The sequence below is a fragment of the Hylobates moloch genome, unplaced genomic scaffold (assembly GCF_009828535.3).
Source record: "Hylobates moloch isolate HMO894 unplaced genomic scaffold, HMol_V3 SCAFFOLD_5, whole genome shotgun sequence".
NCBI classification, from domain to species: Eukaryota; Metazoa; Chordata; class Mammalia; order Primates; family Hylobatidae; genus Hylobates; species Hylobates moloch.
This window is the reverse complement of record NW_026652280.1, coordinates 101,643,708-101,667,223: the sequence shown is the minus strand read 5'-3', so window position 1 is coordinate 101,667,223 and position 23,516 is coordinate 101,643,708. Positions and strand designations below refer to the sequence as shown.

The 23,516-nt window shown below is 52.4% G+C and overlaps 3 protein-coding genes across 9 annotated transcripts; all 3 read right to left on the bottom strand.

Moving 5' to 3' along the window:
• Positions 1 to 2,007: 2,007 nt before the first annotated feature.
• On the bottom strand, positions 2,008 to 4,455 carry S100A16 (S100 calcium binding protein A16). Of its 2 annotated transcripts, none has more exons than XM_032154559.2 (3): positions 4,000 to 4,455; positions 3,104 to 3,282; positions 2,008 to 2,799 (listed from the first exon to the last, which is right to left on the bottom strand). In XM_032154559.2, exons 1-3 carry the CDS (start codon positions 4,190 to 4,192, stop codon positions 2,641 to 2,643), a joined length of 531 nt encoding a protein of 176 aa, XP_032010450.1. In that variant the 5' UTR covers positions 4,193 to 4,455; the 3' UTR covers positions 2,008 to 2,640. The 2 variants fall into 2 exon arrangements, with proteins under 2 accessions (XP_032010450.1, XP_058295787.1); XM_058439804.1 differs by having other exon boundaries at positions 2,017 to 2,799; positions 4,278 to 4,408.
• Positions 4,456 to 9,349: 4,894 nt separating this feature from the next.
• On the bottom strand, positions 9,350 to 11,458 carry S100A14 (S100 calcium binding protein A14). The gene is made up of 4 exons (XM_032154558.1): positions 11,398 to 11,458; positions 10,931 to 11,043; positions 10,334 to 10,480; positions 9,350 to 10,122 (listed from the first exon to the last, which is right to left on the bottom strand). The coding sequence occupies exons 2-4, from the start codon at positions 10,958 to 10,960 to the stop codon at positions 9,985 to 9,987; spliced, it is 315 nt and encodes a 104-aa protein (XP_032010449.1). The 5' UTR covers positions 10,961 to 11,043; positions 11,398 to 11,458; the 3' UTR covers positions 9,350 to 9,984.
• Positions 11,459 to 13,851: 2,393 nt separating this feature from the next.
• Positions 13,852 to 23,391, bottom strand: S100A13 (S100 calcium binding protein A13). 6 transcript variants are annotated; one of them, XM_058439803.1, is made up of 3 exons: positions 22,217 to 22,896; positions 21,585 to 21,798; positions 13,852 to 14,092 (listed from the first exon to the last, which is right to left on the bottom strand). In XM_058439803.1, the coding sequence occupies exons 2-3, from the start codon at positions 21,735 to 21,737 to the stop codon at positions 13,949 to 13,951; spliced, it is 297 nt and encodes a 98-aa protein (XP_058295786.1). In that variant the 5' UTR covers positions 21,738 to 21,798; positions 22,217 to 22,896; the 3' UTR covers positions 13,852 to 13,948. The 6 variants fall into 6 exon arrangements, with proteins under 6 accessions (XP_058295786.1, XP_032010441.1, XP_032010445.1 ...); XM_032154550.2 differs by having other exon boundaries at positions 22,732 to 22,896; XM_032154554.2 differs by lacking the exon at positions 22,217 to 22,896 and adding an exon at positions 23,371 to 23,391 and having other exon boundaries at positions 13,858 to 14,092.
• Positions 23,392 to 23,516: the final 125 nt, after the last annotated feature.

Genomic DNA, 23,516 nt, shown 5'->3' with positions numbered 1-23,516 from the left:
CCTTCTAACTGAAATATTAAACAGAGAGTTTCCATTGCTGTCATATTTTGCTTAATCATTATCCTTAGAGCAGGGGTAATAGTTACTAACGAAAAGGAAGCATAAAAGTTTTACTATCACTGAATCTGCTAGGACTTTTTGTTGGGTTTAGTGATGCACTTTTAAATGAAACATGCTGCTTTTGGATTAACACCTCTAGTAAAGTAAAGGCAAATCTACAAGTACTTAAAAATCAAATCAAAATTATTGATCCCCAAGTGGCTACAATCCCTCTTTTATAAATTCCAGCCTTCTTTATGGAACTGGTTAACCCCTTTATTAAGCCCTCTCTTGCTTATGTGTCTTGTATTGATATTTGGACCCTGTATACACAATACTATAACTCAAGTTGTTTCTTCTCATCTAGAAGCAATCAAACTCCAAATGGTGCTGTAAGCAGAACCACACATGGACACGCCATTCTTCTGAGGACCCTTAGATTGACCCCAGGAGGAGCCCTAGCTGCTGTTCCCCATTCAACGCCCCTTTGCAACAAGAAGTAGCCAGAAGGAGTCGTCGCCCAAAACCCCCTAACAGCAGTTAGTGTGGCATCTCCACAGGGGGGGAATGTTGTAGGAGTTATTAAGAAATTATTTTAGGCAGATAGAGAGGAAAAGGGGTCCTTGGGAAGTTTTCTTTTTTTTTTCTTTTTTTTTTTTTTGAGACGGAGTTTCACTCTTGTCGCCCAGGCTGGAGTGAAATGGTGCAATCTTGGCTCACCACAACTTCCACCTCCCGGGTTCAAGCGATTCTCCGGCCTCAGCCTCCCGAGTAGCTGGGATTACAGGTATGTGCCACCACACCCAGCTAATTTTGTATTTTTAGTAGACACGGGGTTTCTCCATGTTGGTCGGGCTGGAGTTTTCATTTTTTTAAAGCATCTCTAGAAAAGTTTCTTGTAAAGCCCCGGCTCTTAGAGCCAGGTTGGCAACCTTTGATATGCAAATGCAAACCCTTAGAAACTGGGTCCACCCAAACATGGTGATTCCCCCGGCCTTCTTGCCCTTTCCCCACATGTTCCTGGCAATGTGGCTGCCCTCCCGTATCCCCAGGAGTGTAGACCTGCATTTGCATATTAAAAGGCTAGGATGGGGCCAGGTGCGGTGGCTCATGCCTGTAATCCCAACACTTTGGGAGGCCGAGGCGGGCGGATCACCTGAGGTCAGGAGTTTCAGACCAGCCTGACCAATGTGGAGAAACCCCGTCTCTGCTAAAATACAAAAAAAATTAGCTGGGTGTTGTGGCACATGCCTGTATTCTCAGCTACTCAGGAGTCTGAGGCAGGAGAATCGCTTGAACCCGGGAGGAGGAGCTTGCGGTGAGCCGAGATTGCACACCATTGCACTCCAGCCTGGGCAACAAGAGTGAAACTCCATTCCAAAAAAAAAAAAAAAAAAAAAAAAAAAAAAAAGGCTAGGGTGGGAGGGCCAGCTTTTTCCAAGGGCTACATGAATGACATGCATAGTCAAACCAATCCCCTGAGCCCTATGCAAATAAGACACCTCCTCCTCCAGGCTCCGTATATATACCTAGATGGTATCTGTGGCAGGTGGGGTTCCCTCTCTCAGCTTTGGGGCCTCCGTCCCTCTGTCTCTGTACACGGGAGCTTCTTCCTTCTCCCTTCCTTCTTGCCCCTTCTTGCCTATTAAACTCTCCACTCCAAAAAAAAAAAAAAAAAAGACAAAGGGTCATGGTCCCTCTCTTGTGGAATTGCAGTGAGGACTAAATGGGACTTATTGTGGCCTAGAAGTTGAATTTGAGTCTGAGTCTGGGCTAAAAAGGCCCAGAAATGGTGACCTAAGACCTTTGGCCCTTCATGGAGGAGGATGGAGGGAGCTGCTGGCCCACAGCTGACAGTGCCTGTTGGAATTCAGGAGTTCTGGCTCCATTCTTGCTCTGCCTTTGAGGTTCTTCTGTGAGATTCTCTCTTGTCACAGGGCCCAAGGGCTAAGACCACCGAAGCATAAAACATTTCCAAGGGGTGGGAAGGTTTTAATGAGCATCCCAGAGGGACCAGGGGATACAAACTCCAAATCCGGCCTTTATATCACCATTATTTCAAGCAACAGGAGGAGGCTCAGCCTTGCTTAGCTCATTCCCAGATGAAGAGGCAGCTGGAGGGAAGTCCCTGAAAGTACCTCTCTACCCAGCAGAGGGGCTAAGGGAAAGTGGAGAGGTCTCTGCTGCTGCTGCTGCTGCCACTGCCACCAAGAGCAGGGAGACCTCAAGCACCAAACTGACCTCTGGAGGTCAGGACGGACCCAGAATCAGGCAGGAATTGAGCAGGAACATCAGACATTGGAAGGTTAGATGAGACTGAACAGGTGAGAAAACTCTTAGGGTCCCCAGACAGCATTGAGATCTCACAGAGGGGCCCCAAGGGCCTGCTGACTCCAGGGGCTGAGACCCCCCCCAGGGAGGGAGGTACCCCTAGACTGAGACACTCACAAAGGGACCCCAGTTCAGCAAGGGTCAGAGGAAGGTCTGGAGGGAGAAGAGAGTAAAGGGCCCTGGGTGGGCAGGAGGCTGAGGAGGGAGCCTGGGGAGAGCACCAGGGCAGGGCATCAGGCCAGTGCCTGGAAGGTGTGGCCAAAGGGGTCTCTAGCTGCTGCTCTGCTGCTCTTGCTCACGGATGAGTTTGGCGATGGGGCCGGTGATGCCGCCTATCAAGGTCCAGTACTCGTCGAAGCTGATACGCCCATCATGATTGGCATCCAGGTTCTGGATGAGCTTATCCGCAGCCTTCCGGTTCCCTGTGTCCTGGGGAGGAAGCAGGGGTCAGCAATGCTGACGGTGGAAGCCCCAGAGAGACTCCAGGCAGGACCCTAGGCAGAGACCCAGGATCTGGCCTGGACAGCTGCTTCCCTTGGGAAATGCAAATATAGCCCTCACTGTCTAGGCCTGAGCATCCTGAGAAGACAGAGGCCTGGGGATGTAGGAGACCCTGGAGTTAGGGGGTCACTGGAAGGATAGAGACCTCAGCAGGGAAAGACACCCTCAGAGGCCAGAGGCTTGCAGGGGAGGGAAGGGGAGAGGGAGGCAAGACGCTTGGGTGAGGCCTTACCGACAGCATGTGGTTCAGCTCTTTCTGGAGCATCTCGCGGAAGCTGCTCTTGCTGATCTTATTCTTGACCAGGCTGTACTTAGACACATATTTGTAGAAGTTTTCCACCAGGACGATGACTGCCTTCTCCAGCTCCGTGTAGCAGTCTGACATCTCCCTGCTTCGCCTGCTGGCGGGGCCTGGACACCAGGAGGAGGGGAGATGAGAAGAGACCCCCACAGGCCATACCTCCTCCTCCACGCCCACCTAGGCCTTGGGTCCCTCCTCCTCCCTTGCTTCTGGTCCCTGGAGAAGAAGGTGGCAGGAAAAGGGGAACAGAGTGGGTGGGGGAGAGTAAGCCCTGGAATGAGAACTATGCGGCTCCTCTAATCCAGGTGCTCCCCAGCTCAACCGCCTCAACAGGTTCTCCAGGCCCTGCCCCAGCCCCAGGCACCAGGTCCCAGCCCTAGGGAGCAAGATCCCTAGTGTCAGAGCCCTACGGGGCAAGAGGCTCTCATGGGAAGAGAAGAGTCCACCTGTTCTCCCACCCTGCTCCACAGCTGGCCCACCTCGCCTGGGGCCAAGCATGGCTGGGACAGCTGAGATGAGCCATGGAGGTTAGGGGCAGAGGCTACTGCCTCCCACTCCCAGGACTGGCTGAGACCCCAGCCCGAGGCAACAAAGCAGAAAGGAAGACGTAGGCCTTCCCCAGTCCCTTGCCGGGCTCCAGGGCAGTGAGTCCTGGGTCTCAGAACCCGGCTGCCCTTTTTGGGAAAGGACAAGGTCCAGATCAATTGGATCAGATTTTGTGCAGCTCTCCCAACACACCCTGCCACACCCTGCTAGCCTCTCCTCCCTTACGCCCATCCCTAAATACACAGCGGGACCCAGGAATACCCCCACCCACACCTCGTTACCTAAGGTGGGGCCAAGCCCAGTTACAGCCCAGCTGGAGTCGGACTCTGGACACAGCAGCAGACTGCCAGAGGGCACATGCGTCACCCTCTCACCCCAGGACAAAAGACACTTTCTAAGCGGATACGGCCTTCTGAATAACAGGATATGAGGGGAGCAGGCGGATCTGGATCCACTCTGTGAGTCACAGCCCATGCCCAGAGCTCCCCCACATCAACCCCAGGCAAATCAGACTCCCTTCCCACCTCCAAGCCCAGGAATGTGCTCCAGCCACCCTCACCCGGCGGGTCCTGGTGAAAGGAGATGGACAAAACAGGGTCACAGCCACCATAGGGGCCTGAGCAAGCCACAGTCAGATTTGGAAGGAAAGGCTGCTCGGTCAGGCCCCACCACAGCCTCCTGTCCTGTCACCTGCTTTCCGTTGGCCCCTTGTGGCCATTCCTACTGCCATGCCGGCTGCCTTGCCCTCTCCAGCCAGACTGCCAATCACTCTGGCCCCGCCCAAGCCGCGCCTCCGAAGGAAGCCCGCCTTGACCCCTGCCCTGGGCGCCATCCTCCCTGACTCCCACAGACGTGTCTGTCATCACCACTCAGCTAGCACTGGCTGGGGCCCACTAACTGGTGAGGCCACAGTGTCTTTCTGGGTCCTGTCTTGTTCCTTGAGACAAGCATAGTTTTTCTTACACATGGCCAATGTATTTTCTGAACCAAACGGCAGGACTCAGACTTTAAGACAGTTTTTTTAATCCTGGATATACACAACCCCCTGCTTTTAATCTCTGCATCCCTCCAGCCCACATTGCCTGATCTAGTGCCTTGCTCAAGGTACACGTTCTATAAATATTCCACCTCCTTCCAGCCCTGATAACAGGTATTGCAGGTCTCTGACCACCTTTTAAGCTTTTTCTTTCATGAAGCCTCTTCTGAAGGAAGGGTGGGATCAGGAGGGAACAGGCCAGGTAGCAAGAAGGAAGGAGAGTTGAGAGGAAGAGTCAGGCTGCGGCTTCTCTGAAGGGAAATCCTGCCCTTGTCTCCCCTCCTCCGCCTGCCCAAACCCTCTGGTCCTTGGCTGGGAGGATGGAGCACAGTGCCAGGATGGCAGGAAGCCACACGCTTTCCCATATTCTTTTATTTAAGTGTGTAACTGCGTGGTTCCATGTCTATACCGCTGTAAGACTTTCATAGAAACACTTTAACATTTACAGTTGAAGAGGAAGACCATTGTTCAACCTATGGTCTGTCCGCTGTGCTGCCCTTGGGTTAGAGGTGGCTCAGGTTCATGACCAGTGTTCCAGGTGATTCTGAAAACCGTGCCCATTTCTGGAAGGACTGTGCCAAGTCCACTCCCAACCAAGCCTTGGAAGTGGGAAGATAATTCAGAGAAACTCCCCACACTTAACCGTCCCAATCCTTGTTCCCTGAACGAGGGATCTTGTGGGAAACGGTCAGGGAGAGGAAGAGGGAAGGAAATGGGTGGTGCACCTCCCTCTGCCACTCTCCCCACAGGCCAGCGCACCTCTCCCACCACCTGCCTTCTTGGAGTCATTTCTCTGAGCTGTCTCCTCCTGGCCTTCCTCAATACCATGACTTAACCCCTGCTTGGCCTCCGGCAGCAGCCAAGTGGACAAGACACAGATGAGCCCCAGAGATGACTCTGCAACCTGCTCCCAGGAGTACTGGGAGACCCAGAGCGGGAGCTCCAGCGCCTCAGGGCTTCGGCTCCCAGCCCCTCCTCCCAGGAATCCACCCCCTCCCCACACGCCCCACCTTTGGTAAAATGGACAGTGCTGGAGATAACCATCTGACAAGTGCTTTTCTGGAGCTTTTTCTGAAGGAAGGATAGGGTAGCAGGCAGGCAGGGATTGTTACCCTCCTCTGCCTCCCTCCCCTGGAGGCCAGGAGACAGGATCTGCCACCCCACCCATCCCACAGGCCACCTGCTCCTCCCGCCTGCCCCATTCCCCCACCAGCCAGGCCCCCGGTCTCCTGGTTCAGGGGTGGGGCAGATGTTCTATCCCATCAGCTGCTTCCTAGAAAGGTCAAGCAGGAGGTCGTTCCTGCATTGGCCCTGCCACAGGTAGATCCTGGCCTGAGTGGACAGTGTACACAGGAGCCTTCCAGAAATGTGGGAACGGTAGGACCACGTGTCCTCCAATGGGCCCTCTCACCTCAGGCCTCCAGCCCTACCCCAATGTTCTCATTGTCTTCCCCTTGGCTGATTCATCATTGAGCAACAAGCAGTCTCCCACCCCCACCCCGCCCACCTCAGCCCAGCTTGCTGACTTCTCCAAAAGCCCAAATTGCCCTGACACCATGCCCCTGGATCCCAGCCACTCCAGCCCCACCCTCCCACCCCCAGGTTCTGAGCTCCACGCCCTCCCAATGCCTCCTAACCACCCCCAGCATCCCCAGGCTCCTTCCATCTGGAGCTCCAAACATCCACCACACCCTCCTAAGTCCACCTTCTCTTCTCACCCCACACACACCTCTGGAGTCTTAAGTTTTTTCCAAGTGTTGGGATGTGTCCCTAGACTCCTGTCCCTCCTGGTCACTGTTCTCTCCAGAGCCTAGCCCACTGTCAAGCCTAAGTATGGATTCTCTGTGCCCCTTCCATCTACCTGGAATTCGTTTGCTCACTTAGGCACCATGACTTTGCTTACTCATTCATTTATTGGCTCGTTTATTCACTCTCATTCATTCACTTGCTCATTCAATAATGCATTCACTCTCTTGCACATTCATTCATTCATTCCCTTTTTCATTTACTCATTTGTCCTCTCTGCCTTCGATATATAGGGAAGGTGCCATCCGAACTGGGCTGACAATGCCACCTCTGTCAGCAAGGCTGTTTCAAATGAAATTTCTCCAGCCTCAGCTGTTCCATTCTCTGCTCCTTCCTGTGTTCTTTCTCCAGTTCCACAAGGCCCTCTCCAGGAACAGCTCCCAGAGCATAGTGGGGCCTGCTTGGGTTGTGAGGTAACCCCCCTGCCTCACCCCTCACCACCCTCACAGGACTCTGCATCTAACTGTCTCTCACACACACACACACACATACACACAGAGTAAGGACCTCGGCCATTCCTGATCCCGTCTGCTTGGGTAACCCATCACCCTTCCACTCACTTCAGCTCTTGGAGCAAGAAGCCAGCCTCTGAAATTTTCCAGGCAAGTGAAGTTGGAGGAGTTCGGTGTAGATCTTGCCCCCGCCTCCCCCAACACACACACAGCTGCCCCAACCTCACCAACACTCACTAGAATGTGGGGAAAGGCAGAGCCGGCTCCCCAGCACCCCTGCCCTCCCCACCATCCCCACTGGGCTGGGCAGGGGAAGGCTCCCATAGTGCAGGTGGCTCTGCCAAGAAAAGCAACTCAAGCCGGGGCCTGCCTGGGTCCTGAGGTGGAGAAGCTGCCGAGGTTCAGCCCCTCTCCCTCTATCTTTCCCTCTCCCAGGGAGCTCACAGGCTCCCCACAGCCTCACTCGGGTTCCTCCCAGATCTCATCATCCCTCTCAAGGAACAGCTCCTGGAACACAGTGGGGCCTGCTTGGGTCGTGAGGTAGAGGAGACGCCACCTCAGCCCCTGCCTCCTCTTCTCGGAATCTCAGGCTCTCTGGAACCTGCCTGGTTCCTTCTGGACCCCATCGCCTCTCCCAGGACACAGCTCCCAGAGCCCAGCAAGGCCTGTGTCCAAGCTCTGACCACCCCCAACCCAGACCAACATGCATTTGTCCTCTCCTTTTGGGGAGGATCAAGTAGCTGTGGTCAAAGCTTCCAAATGCTCTGCCCCTGGAGAGGATCTCTGTCAGCTGCTGCGGTAGGGAGGGGGTCTCACCACCCCATCCATCCCTCTAAAGGCCTCACCCAGCCCCCAACTCCCCAGGACTCCCCATTCCCAAACTGGCCTGTGGGGGAAAGTTAATAATTACCAAAATCTTCCTGCCTGGTCTCTGGCAGGCCCCTCTCCCCAGGCCCCCTTCACTGCCCCTTCTCCTGGCCTCCCAATACTGTGGGGCCCTCCAGCAGCCGCAGACCTCCCAGGCCGGGCCTGGGGTGCTCACCTGCTGCCTCGGTCTGCCTCCTCTCCAGCAGCGCTCTGGGGCCTGGGCTCTGGCACTGCCAAGCAGCTCCCTGCGCTCAGCCCAGCCGGGACTCCTCCCCGCTGCACTCCCAGAATCTGTCCCACTCCCTCCCAGCCCTGCCCGCTGAGCTGGCTCGGTGGGGAGATAGTGGCTGAGCTCCCTCTTGACTTGGCCCTGGGGTTGGGCCCTTGTTAAAGGGATACACACCTTTTTTCACACCCCTCTACCCCCATCCCAGAGGGAGTGGTGAAAGCTGGCACTCCCCCAACCCCACCCTCCCAGCCCCGCAGGGGCTGAGCAGAACCTGACAGGGTAGAGAAAGGAAGGGAACGACTATCACCTGCCTTTCTCACCTGGGTCACTGGGATCCCAGTTTCAGGGGCTCCCAACAGACGAGTTCAGTTAACATTCCAGGCCAGCCTAACTGGCCACAGAAACCTCCTTGCCATTGGGGTTTCAGGAGTAACGCCCCACTTCTGTGCTCAAATCAGAAGGCAGATGCCAGGGACCTGTCTGGCTCCCTGGTCTTCTGTCTCCAGTCCGACCCATCAGCTCTTCTGAGACCCAGCCCTAGGATCCCTCATGTACACCAGGAACTCTGGAAACTCCCCACATCCCACCATTTCCCTTAGATACCCAAGGAAACTGGCCAGCTCAACCTCCCTACACTAGGGCAGCAGCTGAAACCAAAGAGGGGCCCACTTGCCCACTCCAGCGGGAATGACGTTGGCTCACTGGGCACTCGCCATGTGTCAGGCTCTCTGATAAGTGCTTTATATGTTGTGTGGCATTGTCCTCCTGGCAATCCTGTGGAAGTAATATTCATATCCCCCATTTTACAGATGAGGAAACTGATACTAAGAACATGCCCAAAATTCCAATGATAAGTGGCAGATCTGAGATTCAAACTCAGGCCAGCCTGTTTCTAACCCCCCCAACCCCCACCCACCCCATTTCCCTTGTTATGTCATCCAGGGCTCAGAACACCTGGACTAACATCCTTTTCCCCAAGTGTGCACGCATACCCTCCTCTTCTATAAGAGGGACCGCCCATTGGCAAAGAGGAGCCTGTCCCTCAGAGAGGACCATGTTGCCCTTTTGGGCCTGGTACCACCCTCAACCCAAACCCATAGGGCAAAGTGAGTCCCCATTCACTTCCACTGCCAACCACTCCAGCCCCACGTGCCCCACCCTACCAATGATTTTGCCATTCACCCCCAAGCTCCCCTCACCTGTGGACCCTCGGGGAGGGGGTGTCCAGTCAAGACAACATGTTTCACTTTTTTCATTTTTTTAATTAATCAAATGATACAAAACAACCGTCATTCTGTCAATGCCCAAGCACCCAGCTGGTCCTCTCCCCGAATGTCACACCCTCCTCAGCCTCTCCCCCGGCCCTGCTCTCCCTCCTCCCCTGCCCTAGCCCAGGGACAGAGTCTAGGAGGAGACTGGGGCAGAGCTGGAGGCAGGAAGAGAGCACTGGACAGACAGCTATGGTTTGGGTTGGGGAAGAGATTAGGAAGTAGGTTCTTAAAGACCCTTTTTTAGTACCAGATATCTAGCCATATTCCCAGCTCCATTATTCAAATCATTTCCCATAGCCCAGCTCCTCTCTGTTCTCCCCCTACTACCAATTCTTTGGCTCTTACACAATTTTTATCCCTCAAATATTCATCCCTGGCCCAAACAGTCCCCTGAGCCTCCCTCTGGTGGAGAATCCTGCACCCATGAGCTCCACAGAGCATCCAAGACAGAGTGCACAGAGACCCTGGAGAAGGCCATTAGGAAGCTGAACTTTGCAGAGATGAGGAGAGGTGTAGGCTAGGGTACAGGGTGGTGGTAGAGGAGAGTTTTATTTCCAGGCCCACAGTCTCTCCCCAACACCCCCCAAGAATTCCAGAGGGAGTTCTCAGCGCCCCCGGACAGGCCTCTCCAGCTTCACACTCTTGGCCGCTTCTCCAATCAGCTCCCAGAAACTCCCGAACTCCAGTTTAGAGTCATTGCAGCTGCCCAGGTTGGCAATTTTCTCTTCCAGGCCACAGTTGCTCTGAGGGGAGTGAAGACACCATGGCTCAGGGAGGCAGCCCTTCCCATCTTCCCACCCCACCCTGCCCAGGGGCAGACAGCAGGAGCAGAGCCTACCTAGCACTGGCAAGGGGGAAGAGCTGAGGGTTGCCAGTGCCAGTGTGGGTGGGGTCCTGGAGCACTTGCTTGGGAAGTCAGGGTACTGGCTGGGGTGGGGTGTGCTCCCTCCATACCGGCATGAGGTGGGGCAGCTGCTGGGTGACCAGGTCCTGTAGCTCAGAGGGGGTCAGCGTCTCCTTTCCACCCTCCACGGAGTACTGGTGGAAGTTCTTGATGAGGGTCTCAATGGCCCTCTCCACATCACTGAATTCCTGAGCATCCTGAGGGCAGCGGACATCACAAACACCGGTGAAGCTCCATGCACCCCAACACCCTGCTTCTCCAGGAGCCTAGCAAAGCCCCCAGGGCAGAAGGCAGCTGGAAGGCACAAAGCTCCCACCCACTCCAGAGCCCAGAATCTAGCCCTTCTCACCCACCCCCAGCTCAACCTCCAGGCCACAGCAGCTACAGGTTGGGGAAGGCTTCCCCCCTCACACACCCCCCAGCTGCAGGCAGAGCAGGTCCCAGCATGCACCCAGGCATCCTCTTCCCAGGAGGACTCCATCTGCATCACCCTGTGTGGGCCTCAGAAGAGGGTTCACATCTCACTTACAGGGTCTGGGGTGCAGGGCAAAGCCAAAGTGAAGGGCAGAAGTCAGTGGGGGGACATAGACCCTCAGGGTGAAGGAGAGGAGTGTGGGAGCAGAAAGGCCAGGAGTGAATGAGCCCACCTCTGCGTTGGCTGACCGACACTGTCCCATGGTGCCCCACTGTGTCTGGTCCTTTGGTGAGAGTTCTGTTGTCCTATAGCTGGCCCCAGAGGAGCTGATGGCTCATGATCCGCCTAGAGGAGGGGGCAGGCCTGAGCTGAGGGGAGAGTCTAGCATTTCTTCCTCAGCTGCCCCCTTTGGCTCCACCTCAGATATTCTGTGCCTCACCAGGGGGTCAAAACGAACACCACACAGGCCCAGGCCCCTCCTGGGCTTCAGGAGCCAAGGTCATATCCCCCAGGCAAACGCATCTGAGGGGAATCCCTTGGGACTCACCTTAGCCTCATTCTTTCCACCTCCTCCAACCACCCACCTCTGCTTGAAACACATACACCAACCTCCAGGATCTGATCCCCCAGCTCTTACCCTAAGTGTGCCCTCTGGACAGCAGGCAGTATATTTGGGTGAAAAGCCCTGGGTTTCCTTACCTGCTGGCAGCCGCTGAGACAAGACAGGAGGAGCTAGCTCACCTGAGCTCAGCTCTTATACCTGGGGGAAGGGAGGGAAGGCAGGGGGCTGGGCCTAAGCCACCCCTGCTATTGCAGCAGCCTGGGCTATGAGCCAGCTTTATGGGCCCCACCCTCCACTGGCCAGAGTTCCAGAGCCTACCCTGACCCTGCCACGAGGAGGGAGCCACAGAGGGCTGGGGCTGGGAAACCCCTGGCCTCAGATCAGCATGCAGAGTCACAGAGAAAGAGAGGCGAGAAGGTTGGGGAGACAGGGAGGACTTGGAGACCGCATGGGGTCACCCTAGGAAGTGGAAGGGCCCTGGGGAACTGTAGGGCAGGGAAGGAGAGGGGGTCTGAATCTGTGACCAGGACTCTCTCTCTCTCACACACGCACACACACACACATGCTTCTCCCAGCCAGGCCCGGCTTGGATACTGACACTGAAGCCTGCCTGGATCCCGGAGCCCAGCCTTTACCAGTCCTGGAGGCAGAGAGATGAATGTAGAGAACTTGGATCAGGAGAAAGAAGCCAGAGAAGGGCAGCCTGGTGGAGGGAGGTGGATTGAGTGAGTGCCTGACCTCCCTTCAGCTCCCCTCAGCGGCCCAGAGTGCACAAATGCAAGGCCCACTTGAGCTGCTTGGCAGCTAATACCCACTCCAAACTGGTCGGGCCACGTGTTTCTCTCTCCTTCCCTCAGAGCCCCATGCCTTCCCTAACCCAGCTGCAGAGCAACACCCCCCCATCCAAGACCCAGAATGACATCCCAGAGAGCCCAACCCCAGTGGCCCTCCTCACCTGCCCAGGCCCAGACACCTAGAACCTGAAGTCACAGGGAGGGGGTAGGAAGAAGTGCAGAGCAGTAGGCATGAGTCAGGGCAAGGATGTGGTGTGGCCCAGAGCCAAAGTTCCCGGGATCCTTTCCTAAATGCTGAGATCAGAGCACACCCCACTACGTCCCTCCTCATGTCACCTTCTCAACCCGGGGCCCTCTGTGTCTCAACGGAGAGGACCTTCCAACAGTGTCTCATTCTGAGAGTTCCTCTGAAGGGCTTCAACCTGCAGGTCCCTCTGAGGGTCTCTCAGCCTGTGGGTTCCTCTGAGAGTGACTTAGCCTGGGTTTCTCAGGAGGAGGTTCAGGCTGGGGGGTTCCTCACAGGGCTTCTCACAGTAAGAGAGCCCTTCAGTGCAGGAGCCCCTCTTGAATGTCTCCGCCAATGGCCCTTTGGATTCTCAGTCTGGAGGTCCCTCTGAGGTCTCAGTCTGGGACCCTCTCATGGAGGGTCAGGGAGCTCCCTCAGCCTAAAGGTTCCTCTGGACTCATAGCTGCCCCGCATGCATGCCTGGCAGTGAGGCAGTGACAGCCCTTGGAGGCTGGTCACCGAGATGCCCGCCCCTGCTCCCTCTGGTGGTGGCCATGTACACCATATGCCCCTCAAGCCAGGAAGGCAAGGCAAGTTCTGCCTCCGGTGGCACCACCACACCCTCACCCCACGGTCCTTGAGCAGAACATCCGGCCCTTCCTTCTGGCTTCCCCACTGTTCCAGAGGGTAAGAGGAGGAGGGCCTAGTGTTCCTGAGCACCCAGCCAGAGAAGATCCTGGTTAACCAGAGCTCTGAAATCCACCTATTCTTGTCTTTATGACTTTACCTAAGATCTGTGTCCTGATCTTTAATACAGGAGTTAAAAATAGTGCCTTCCTCAAAGGACTGTGAGAATTAACTAAGACAATACAGGCAAAATGTTTAGCACTGCACCTGGTACTTAGTAAGCCCTCCATACCTATTCACCACTATCATTGTCATCCAACGGACAAATTCCAAGAAAAAAGAAGCAGAGCAGGACCAGGCAGCTGAGCCCCTGAGTCACCTCTCCTGCCCCACATCTCTGCCTCTACTTTTCTTTTTTCTTTTTTTTTTGTTTTGTTTTGTTTTGTTTTTGTTTTTGAGATGGAGTTTCACTCCTATCGCCCAGGCTGGAGTGCAATGGTGCGATCTCGGCTCACTGCAAACTCCTCCTCCTGGGTTCAAGTGATTCTCCTGTCTCAGCCTCCTGAGTAGCTGGGATTACAGGCGCCAGCCCAGCTAATTTTTGTATTTATAGTAGAGGTGTGGTTTCACCATGTTGGCCAGGCTGGTCTCGAACTCCTGACCTCAAGTGATCCACCCACCTCAGCCTCCCAAAGTACTAGGATTACAGGCGTGAGCCACTGTGCCCAGCCCTCTGCCTCTACTTTTCATATATTCATTCAACCATTTATGGGGCACCTGCTCTGTACAAGACCTGGTGCTAGATGCTGCGGAATTCGAAGATGAATAACATTCCCTGTCCTCAAGGTGCTCATAATTTTCAGATCCATCCTCAGGTCAAGAGAGAGCTTTCCCACTCTCTGGTCTCAAGAAAAGAAATCAGGATGGGGTGTAAGTAAGAAACATTTGTGTTTCAAGGAGGAAGCTTTATTTGGGAAGAGTGGGGTTCTGCTCGGCCCTGACCAGCCCTGCCCTGCCCACCCCCATCTCAGCCAGGCGGCTTTACTTCTTCCTGATCTTCAGGTCCTTCTTCTTCCTGATTTCCTTGGCCAGCTCCCCAATCAGTCTCCAGTACTCATTGAACTTGAGCTCCGAATCCTGATTCACATCCAAGCTCTTCATCTTCTCATCAAGAGAGCCCACATCCTGAGGCGACACCAAAGGGAAGGGTAGAGTTAGAAACTGGGGTTCTTGAGAAAGTAGAGAGGGAAGAACTGCCAGCTGCCATTCTCTCAAGGCCCTTCCCTCAGAAAGCAGTGGCACCTGCCCCTTCTCTAAAGAATGAGGCTGCGGCCCCAAAACTGCACTGCCACAGGGTGCCTCTCCAAGGAGCACCAGCAGAGAGAGGTGGAGGGGCCTGAGTCCTAGTGCTTGCCATTGTGTAAATACTTCCACGATGGCCGTTTACAAACCACAAACAGGTTGTCGCTGAATACAAAGCTGGAAAGAAATGCACACAATCTTCTCTCACCAGCACACCGCTGCAGCTGCTGTGGGATCGGCCCAAGGATTTGCCAGCATCTCAGGGAGATGCTGCAGGGTTGGACCCAGTCTGAGCCTTCTGGGGCCACCCTCCTCTTTCTCAGAAAGCTGGAGAAGCTCCCAGTACTTAGCTGCTCATTTGCACAACCCTTGTGTCTTTTCATTTATCCAGCTGGGTCACTAGATCAGGGGAATGGCAAGGACATGGAGTATCTGGGTTTTTAGGGGCCCTTGACAGGGTCTCTCTCATAGGCCTGTGAAATCAATGGCAACAGTAAACTGGATGTCCTGATCGAAGGACCTGTTGCCAGATAAACAAGCACAACCAAAAAGTTGACTGTTGAACAATAGTTCAACATCAAACCAGAGAAGGGTGCCTCAGGCAGGGTGTGATGCTCAAGGTTTGAACCAACATTTGGATTCAGACAGAGAAGACTCACCGAATCTCTAAAGGGAACAAAGCTGATTCACAGAAGAACTAAAAAAGACTTTTTTTTTTAAGTTACAACCACATTTAACTATACTATAAGCACTGCCAGTGGAAGGTAAGGATGGCCACTGTAACATTATATTGGGGGTGCATTCAATTAGTAAAGAGAAATAAATAACTATTAAGAAGGAAGAAGCAGGAAGGGTGCGGTGGCTTACGCCTGTAATCCCAAAGCTTTGGGAGGCTGAGGCGGGCAGATCACTTGAGGTCAGGAGTTTGAGACCAGTCTGGCCAACAAAGCGAAACTCTGTCTCTACTAAAAATATAAAAATTAGGCAGGCCGGGCGTGGTGGCTCACGCCTGTAATCCCAGCACTTTGAGAGGCTGAGGCAGGTGGATCACCTGAGGTCAGGAGTTCAAGACCAGCCTGGCCAACATGGCAAAACCCTGCCTTTACTAAAAATACAAAAACTAGCCAGGCATGGTGGTGGGAGCCTGTAATCCCAGCTACTCGGGAGGCTGAGACAGGAGAATTGCTTGAACCTAGGAGGCGGAGGTTGTGGTGAGCAGAGATCGCGCCATTGCACTCCAGCCTGGGCTAGAGAGTGGGACTCTGTCTCAAAAAAAGAAAAAAAAAAATACACAAATTAGCTGGGTGTGATAGTGCACACCTGTAGTCCCAACTACTTGGGAGGCTGAATCAGAAGAATCGCTTGAGTGTGGGAGGCAGAGGCTGTAGTGAGCTGAGATCAAGCCACTGCCCTCCAGCCTGGGTGACAGAGCAAGACCATCTCAAAAAAAAAAAAAAAAAAAAAAGAGCTGTGACAGAAACAAAACAAAAGCCAAATACCAAATACCATATCAATATCAGTGGGTTCCACAGCCCTGGATTCAACCAACCTAGGACCAAAAATATTTGAAGAAAAAAATCCACGAAGTTCCAAAAAGCAAAACTTAAATTTTGCCCCATGCTAAGTACTAAGTTGAATCCATGTGAATGAAGTGATGAGTAGGCATTGCATTATGTATTACAAGTAACCTAGAGTTACTTGTAATTTAAAGTATGCCGGAGGATGTGCATAGGTTATACACAAGTACTATCTGATTTTATATAAGGGATTTGAGGCCAGGCATGGTGGCTCACATCTGTAATCTCAGCACTTTGGGAGGCCAAGGTGAGAGGATCGCTTGAGCCCAGGAGTTCAAGACCAGCCAGGGCAACATAGTGAGACCCCCATCTCTACAAGAAAACGACAAAAAAAGGTAATTGAGCATCCGAGGGTTTTGGCATCCAAGGGGGTCCTGGGAACAATTCCCATGGATACGAAATGACAACTATATATTTCATATTATACCACAGGGATATTAAAAAAAAACATGAATAAATAGAAAATTGAATAAATATATATTTTTCTTAAAGAGAAAGGCTCAATCAGCTAAAAATGTCAATTTTCCCTAAAATATATCTTTTATATGATCCAAACTAAACTATCTATAGGATTTTTTTTTTTTTTTTTGAGATGGAATCTCACTCTGTTGCCCAGGCTGGCATGCAGTGGTATGATCTCAGCTCACTGCAACCCCCGCCTTCTGGGTTCAAGCAATTCTCCTGCCTCAGCCTCCCGAGCAGCTGGGATTACAGGCACCCACCACCATGCCTGGCTAATTTTTGTATTTTTAGAGATGGGGTTTCACCATGTTTGCCAGGCTGGTCTCAAACTCCTGACCTCAGCTGATCCACTCACCTCAGCCTCTAAAAGGTCTGGGATTACAGGCATGAGCCACCATGCCTGGCCTATAGGATTCTTTTTAACATTATAAAATGTTACTGGCCGAGCACAGTGGCTCATGCCTGTAATCCCAGAACTTTGGCAGGCCAAGGCGGGTGGGTAACTCGAGGTCAGGCGTTCAAGACCAGCCTGGCCAACATGATGAAACCCCATCTCGGGCAACCCGCTTGGGTCTTTCACACTGTGGAAGCTTTGTTCTTTCGCTCTTTGCAATAAATCTTGCTGCTGCTCAAAAAAAAAAAAAAGAAAGAAAGAAAGAAACCCCATCTCTACTAAAAATGCAAAAATTAGCCAGGCGTGATGATGCATGCCCATAGTCCCAGCTACTTGGGAGGCTGAGGCAGGAGAATCGCTCGAACCCAAGAGGTGGAGGTTGCAGTGAGCCGAGATCACACCACTGCACTCCAGCCCAGCCTGGGTGACAGAGTGAGACCTCGTCTCAAAAAAAAAAAAAAAAAAAAATTAAGTTCCATTTCACTCAGAATTATATATGCGTAAATCAGAAAAAGGTACCATTTTCACATCGTAGATTAGCAAAAAGTAAAAGCTCAGTAATACCCAGTGTGGACAAGTACACAGGCGTCGCATGAAGTGTGGGTAGCCATATAAACTGGTACAACTTTTTTAGGAGGCAAATTGGTAATATTCACAAAAATTAAAAATGAAAGCCGGTCTCAGTGGCTCACCCCTGTAATCCCAGCACTTTGGGAGGCTGAGGCGGGCAGATCATCTGAAGTCAGGAGTTCGACACCAGCCTGGCCAACATGGTGAAACCTTGTCTCTACTAAAAATACAAAAATTAGCCAGGCGTGGTGGCACGAGCCTGTAGTCCCAGCTACTCAGGGAGGCTGAGCCAGGAAAATCGCTTGAACTTGGGAGGCAGAGGTTGCAGTGACCCGAGATCGTGCCACTGCACTCCAGCCTGGGTGAAAGAGCAAGATTCTTTCTCAAAAAAAAATTAAACTGGAAAAAAAAAAAAATTAAAAATGAACATGCCACTTAACCTAATATTTCTACTGCCAAACATTTACCTTATGTTGTTATTTTTCTACCAGTATGTAGGTATACAAACACAGTATTTGCAAGAAGGAAGAAATGGACATAAGAAAAATTTCCATCAATAAAGGATTGGGCTGGGCATAGTGGTTCATGCCTGTAATCCCAACACTTTGGGAGGCCAGGGCAGGAGGATCACTTAAGCCTAGAAGTTCAAGACCAGCATGGGCAATATAATGAGGCCCTGTCTCTACAAAAAAATTTAAAAATTAGGCCTCAGTTTCCATGTATGTGAAGTGAGGAATGTGGACTGTGTTTTCTCTTGGCCTCCTTCCAGCTGTGATGGTCTGTGACTCTCCTGGAAGCCAGCTCTGGGTCCAGTCCTGTCTTGGGGAAATTAGACCAGAAAAGCACAGAGCATCCACAAGAACCCAACAGCATCATCTGATACAAGCCCATACTTCCACTGGCACACAGTATCTTTGCTTACCTAATTACATGCACGCACACATACAGAGGCCCTATCTCTACAAAAAAATTAAAAAATTAGCTGGACATGGTGGCACATGCCTGTAGTCCCAGCTACTCAGAAGGCTGAGGTGGAAGGATCACTTGAGCCTGGGAGGTAGAGGCTGCAGTGAACTGTGATCACGCCATTGCACTCTATCCTGGGCAACAAAGTGAGACTCTGTCCCAAAAAAAAAAAGAGGTATCAGTTGTAAGCTGGTAAGAACGATACAGTGGAGAAGGAAAATTTGAGGACACAAGAAAGAGAGGAGTAATTTCAAGAGGAAAGGTCTTTTTTTTTTTTTTTTTTTTGAGACGGAGTCTCGCTCTGTCGGTCACCCAGGCTAGAGTGCAGTGGGTGAGAGGGGATGGGATCCAGGGCACCAGTGAAGGGTTGGCCTTAGGGGCAGTGACGGATCATTTGCATAACAGAAGACTGCTGATTTCGGGGAGGGAGCAAGTACAAGTTTCTTGATTGCTCCTATTTTCTTTTTTCTTTTCCTTTTTTTTTCCTTTGAGACAGAGTCTCCCTCTGTTGCCCAGGCTGGAGTGCAGTGGTGCAATCTCGGCTCCCTGCAACCTCTACCTCCAGGGTTCAAGCAATTTTCCTGTTTCAGCCTCTCAAGTAGCTGGGATTACAGATGCACACAACCACACCCAGCTAATTTTTTAAATATATTTTTAGTAGAGATGGGGTTTCACTATATTGGCCAGGCTGGTCTCGAACTCCTGAACTTCTCAGTGAGTAAACTTCTCAGGAAAAGAGAGAACGTGGAAAGACGTACTGAGCTTTGAGGTGAGAAGACAAATTGTGAAATAATCATCTGAAAGAACCGGTAAATGAATCAACCAGGGAAACACAGAACCGCCAGGTATTGCCAAGGGTCCCCCTCTTGGGGTCTGTGGTTATAGATTTAAAGTGAGACAAGTCGACAAAGCTGTGCATTTTTCTCCAGCCAGATTCAGCTATCCAAGTGCAGATGCAGAACAGTGGATTTAACTGGCAAGTTACTATAGGTGAAATGGTGGATTAACTGGGTTGAGAACAGAGAGAGACAGAATCAATGGGGTTAAGGCAGTGATTACAATGAGAAGCCTTAGAACCTGAGGTGAGGAAGAAGGGCAATGAGGACACAAGGGATGTTGATGGAAGATGCAAAAGTGAGAGAGTCGAGAGACTGAAGATACCTGAGGAGTCAGGGAAGCGCTGAAGTGGAGAAGCTAGCGAGGGGAACAGAACTGGAATGACAGGAGGAGGTCAGCAGATAAAGGGAAACTTGAAATCAAGATTTTGGAAGTGGTGCGTTATTTTGTTAATGACACAGTCTAAAGCATGAACAGAGGAGTGGGATGCTGAGATGTAAGAAGACAAATCTTTTTGGAAATGAGGAGTTGAGAAAATTGAAAGGCCCAGGTGTTGGATGAATTGTCTGTGTGGATGTTGAAGCCACTGAAAATAACAACAGAAGCAGTGATGAGAAGAAAACAGTGAGCCAGGAGCTAAGAGCTGTAAGGAGTGCAATAAGAAGAATGGCAGGTGGCAGGTGAGCTTCCAAGGAGCTGGGAAGTCTTAGAAAGAAGAAGAAACTAAAATCTAGAGATAATGAAAAGCAGATAGGTCACTTCCTACATTTCCAGGCCCAGAGGAAGTTGAATTTAGAAAAAAAAAAAAAAAAACCACAATCACTGCTTGACAAGGATATAAGGAATGCTGTCCCTTCAGGAGAGAACCTGAAGTTTCCAGTAAAAAGATGAAAGGAAACCTCTGGCTGGGCACAGTGGCTCACGCCTGTAATCCCAACACTTTGGAAGGCCAATGCAGGAGGATCACTTGAGGCCTGGAGTCTGAGACCAGCTTGGGAAACATGGAGAGACCGCATCTCTACAAGTAACTTAAAAATTAGGCCAGGCGCAGTGGCTCACGCCTGTAATTCCAGCACTTTGAGAGGCTGAGGCGGGTGGATCACCTGAGGTCAGAAGTTCAAAACTAGCCTGGCCAACATAGTGAAACCCCGTCTCTACTAAAAATACAAAAATTATCCGGGCATGGTGGCGGTTGCCTGTAATCCCAGCTACTCATGAGGCTGAGGCAAGAGAACCACTTGAACCCAGGAGGCAGAGGTTGCAGTGAGCCAAGATCGCACCATTGCACTCCAGCCTCGGTGACAGAGTGAGACTCTGTCACAAAAAAAAGAAAAAATTAGCCAGGCAGTGTGGCATGCACCTGTGGTCCCAGCTACTTGTGAGGCTGGGGCAGGAGGATTGCCTGAGCCCAGAAGGTCAAGGATACAGTGAGCTGTGATCGCACAGTGGCCTGGACAACAGAGTGAGACACCCTGTCTCAAAAAGAAAGTCTGAGAAGTTGGAAGTTGTAGGGGATTTTGCAGATAAAAGACCATGAGTTTCAGAGACTCATTGTGTTCAAGGAGTCCATATTCACACACTTCAATGTGCCTGTGGATTTTCAGAAAGGATGTAAAACAAACTGTCAACAGCCAGAATGACCAGGCCTCTTCGAGCCCAGAGTCAATGAAATTTAAGAACTGACTCCAGCCTGAGTGGGAGAGAAGGAATGACTGTCTTACACCCTAGTGAGAGGATGCCCATAGCGGGTAGAGAGTCTTCACAGATGCGTTCCACAGACCCCCTACACTGAGGTCTATGACTCCATGAATTTGGCTGTGTTTTCATTTTTGATAAGCCCCTTTCCACTGCTAGGCCTCAGTTTCCATATATGTGAAGTGAGGAATGCGGACTGTGTTTTCTCTTGGCCTCCTTCCAGCTGTGACAGTCTGTGACTCTCCTGGAAGCCAGCTCTGGGTCCAGTCCTGTCTTGGGGAAATTAGACCAGAAAGGCACAGAGCATACACAAGAACTCAACAGCTTCTTCTGACACAAGCCTATACTCCCACTGGCACATAGTATCTTTGCTTACCTAATTATATGCATGGACACACAAACACACACACAAACACACCAGGCAAGAGAACCCACAACCGGGTCAGGCGCAGTGGCTTGCGCCTGTAACCCCAGCACTTTGGGAGGCCGAGGCGGGTGGATCACCTGAGGTCAGGAGTTCGAGACCAGCCTGACCAACCTGGTGAAACCCTGTCTCTACTAAAAATACAGAAATAGGCTGGGCGTGGTAGCACACACCTGTAATCCCAGCTACTCAGGAGGCTGAGGCAGGAGAATCACTTGAACCCTGGAGATGGAGGTTGCAGTGAACCAAGATCATACCACTGCACTCCAGCCTGGGTGACAGCGCGAGACTTTGTTTCAAAAAACCAAAAGAAAACCTGCAACCATTTACACATACAGCCACCCACACCCTTTCTTGTGGTCACATCATCATACTCGGCACCATCACGTCCTAAACACAGTGTCCCATAATCACCACCTCACAAAATCTCAGTCCCAGACCTCTGCCTACCTTGAGCAGATGGGGCAACTGCTGGGTAACCAGCTCTTTGAACTCGTTGACGCTGAGGCTATCCTTCCGGCCCTCCTGCCTTGCAAAGGTGAAGAAGGTAGTGACCACGGTCTCGATGGACTCCTCTAGCTCTGTCAGTGGTTCTGCTGCCATTAGGACCCTGAGGCCAAAGCTGATGTCCTCAAGGGGCTAGCTGACCTTTGTCAGGGCTGACCTGTGGAACAGAGAAGGAGCAGAGAGGGAGAGTCAGGGAGCCCCAAGATGCAGGAATGGTTCAGAAGGTCCCTGCCTTGGTGTTACCACATCAGTCTCAGCCTGGAGGGGGCATTATGGGGAAAGAGGGAGAGGACAAGGGTTGAGCTTGGGGCAGCAGACCAAGCAACAGCATCTCAGTTTTGGTGGGGGCAGGAGATTCAGCTCCAGAAACCCCCTCTTCTGTAGGTCTCACAATCTGGGGTCCTTTTCAAATGTCTGTGGCTTAGGGACCACTCTGTGGTGATCCCTCGATCTGGAGACCCCCCTACTTGAGAGGAGGTCTTCAGTTGAGGGTCCTTCTTGGAGTCCTTCAAGTCTGGTGGCCCCTCTGTGGCGTGTCTGTCTCAAGAATCCCTTTTTGTCTCACCCAGCCTCACAGGTCATAAGGTTGTCTCCAAAGCTTGTTTATGTTGGGACCTGGTCTCCGGCCACTCACATCCACCCACAAACACTCTAACCGCTCCTCCCAGCAGAGAAGCACAGGGTCTGGCAAATGTCCCCTGTGGTCAGAGCTGGCTCCGTCTGAACAGACCCATTTTCTCTGCCCCGCCCCACCCTTACCTCTCTCTCCTCAGGGGCAGCAGGGCAGAGTGCTGAACCCAGGACCCCACAGATCCTCCCCGCTCCTGTCTCCCGGTGACAAGGGTCCTAGAACGGGGCGTCTCTGACTCCCTGCCCCAGGCACTCACAGCCCCCTGGGGTGCGGTGGGTGGGGCTGGAAGAGGCATTCTCTTTTCTGTCCACCCCCTCACGCACTCCTGCACGCACTGTTGCTTGATCGTCCAAAGCCGCTTCCTGAATTCCTGTCTGAGCTGGCTCTGGGGGAGGGACCTGGGAGCCCAGAAGAAAAAATGATCTCCAGGCTCCCTCCAGGGTCGGCCATGAGACTCACCGGGCAAGGAGATGGGGTAGAGTGAGCTGGAGCCTCAGGGCTGAGGTTTATAAGCAGCGGGGAAGGAGGAGGGAGCTGCTTCCAAGCCCAGAGGTGTCAAATTTCTGTGGCGGATTCTGAAGACCAGAGACAGCCCAATCACGCTGCTCGCCCTGAGCCCTCAGGCCTGGACCCGGGCTCCCTGCCAGCCACACGAGCGCCCCCACTTGGTCAGGGAGAGGAGCTGCCCGGACAGATCTCATTCAGCAGGGGTCCCAGGGTCCTAGTCCTCTCAGTACTGGGGGCTGCTGCCACCACATCCCACGTCTAATCAGGAGTGTGTATGCTGAGGGGGGAAGAGGGAGGCAACCAATTGAGGGAGCTCAACACTGAGAGGCCCAATCTGAGACACACACAGAGGCCCCTTAGAATGAGATCCCACAAAGGATGCTACAGACCAAGATCCCTCAGAGAACCCCAGGCTGAGGCCCCACACACAGAGGGGGATCCAAGTTGAGACCCCCAGAGAAGAGTCCTGGATTGAAATCCCTCTGTGGGTTCTCAGACTCCCAGGACTAAGTTTTTCACTGAGGGTCCTCTCAGTGAGGCCCCATGGAGGAGCCACAGACTAAGACCCCCTCAGCAGAATTCCCCCCTTACCCAGCTCAACCAGCACAGCCAGCCACAGGTACTGCAAGGCCCAGCTTGGGGTAAGACATCCAGCGTCCCTCCCAGGACCTCCTTCCCACCTCTTTCCCCTGCACCATCCACTGCTGCCTGGAGAGAAAGGAACGGGGCAAGCAAGG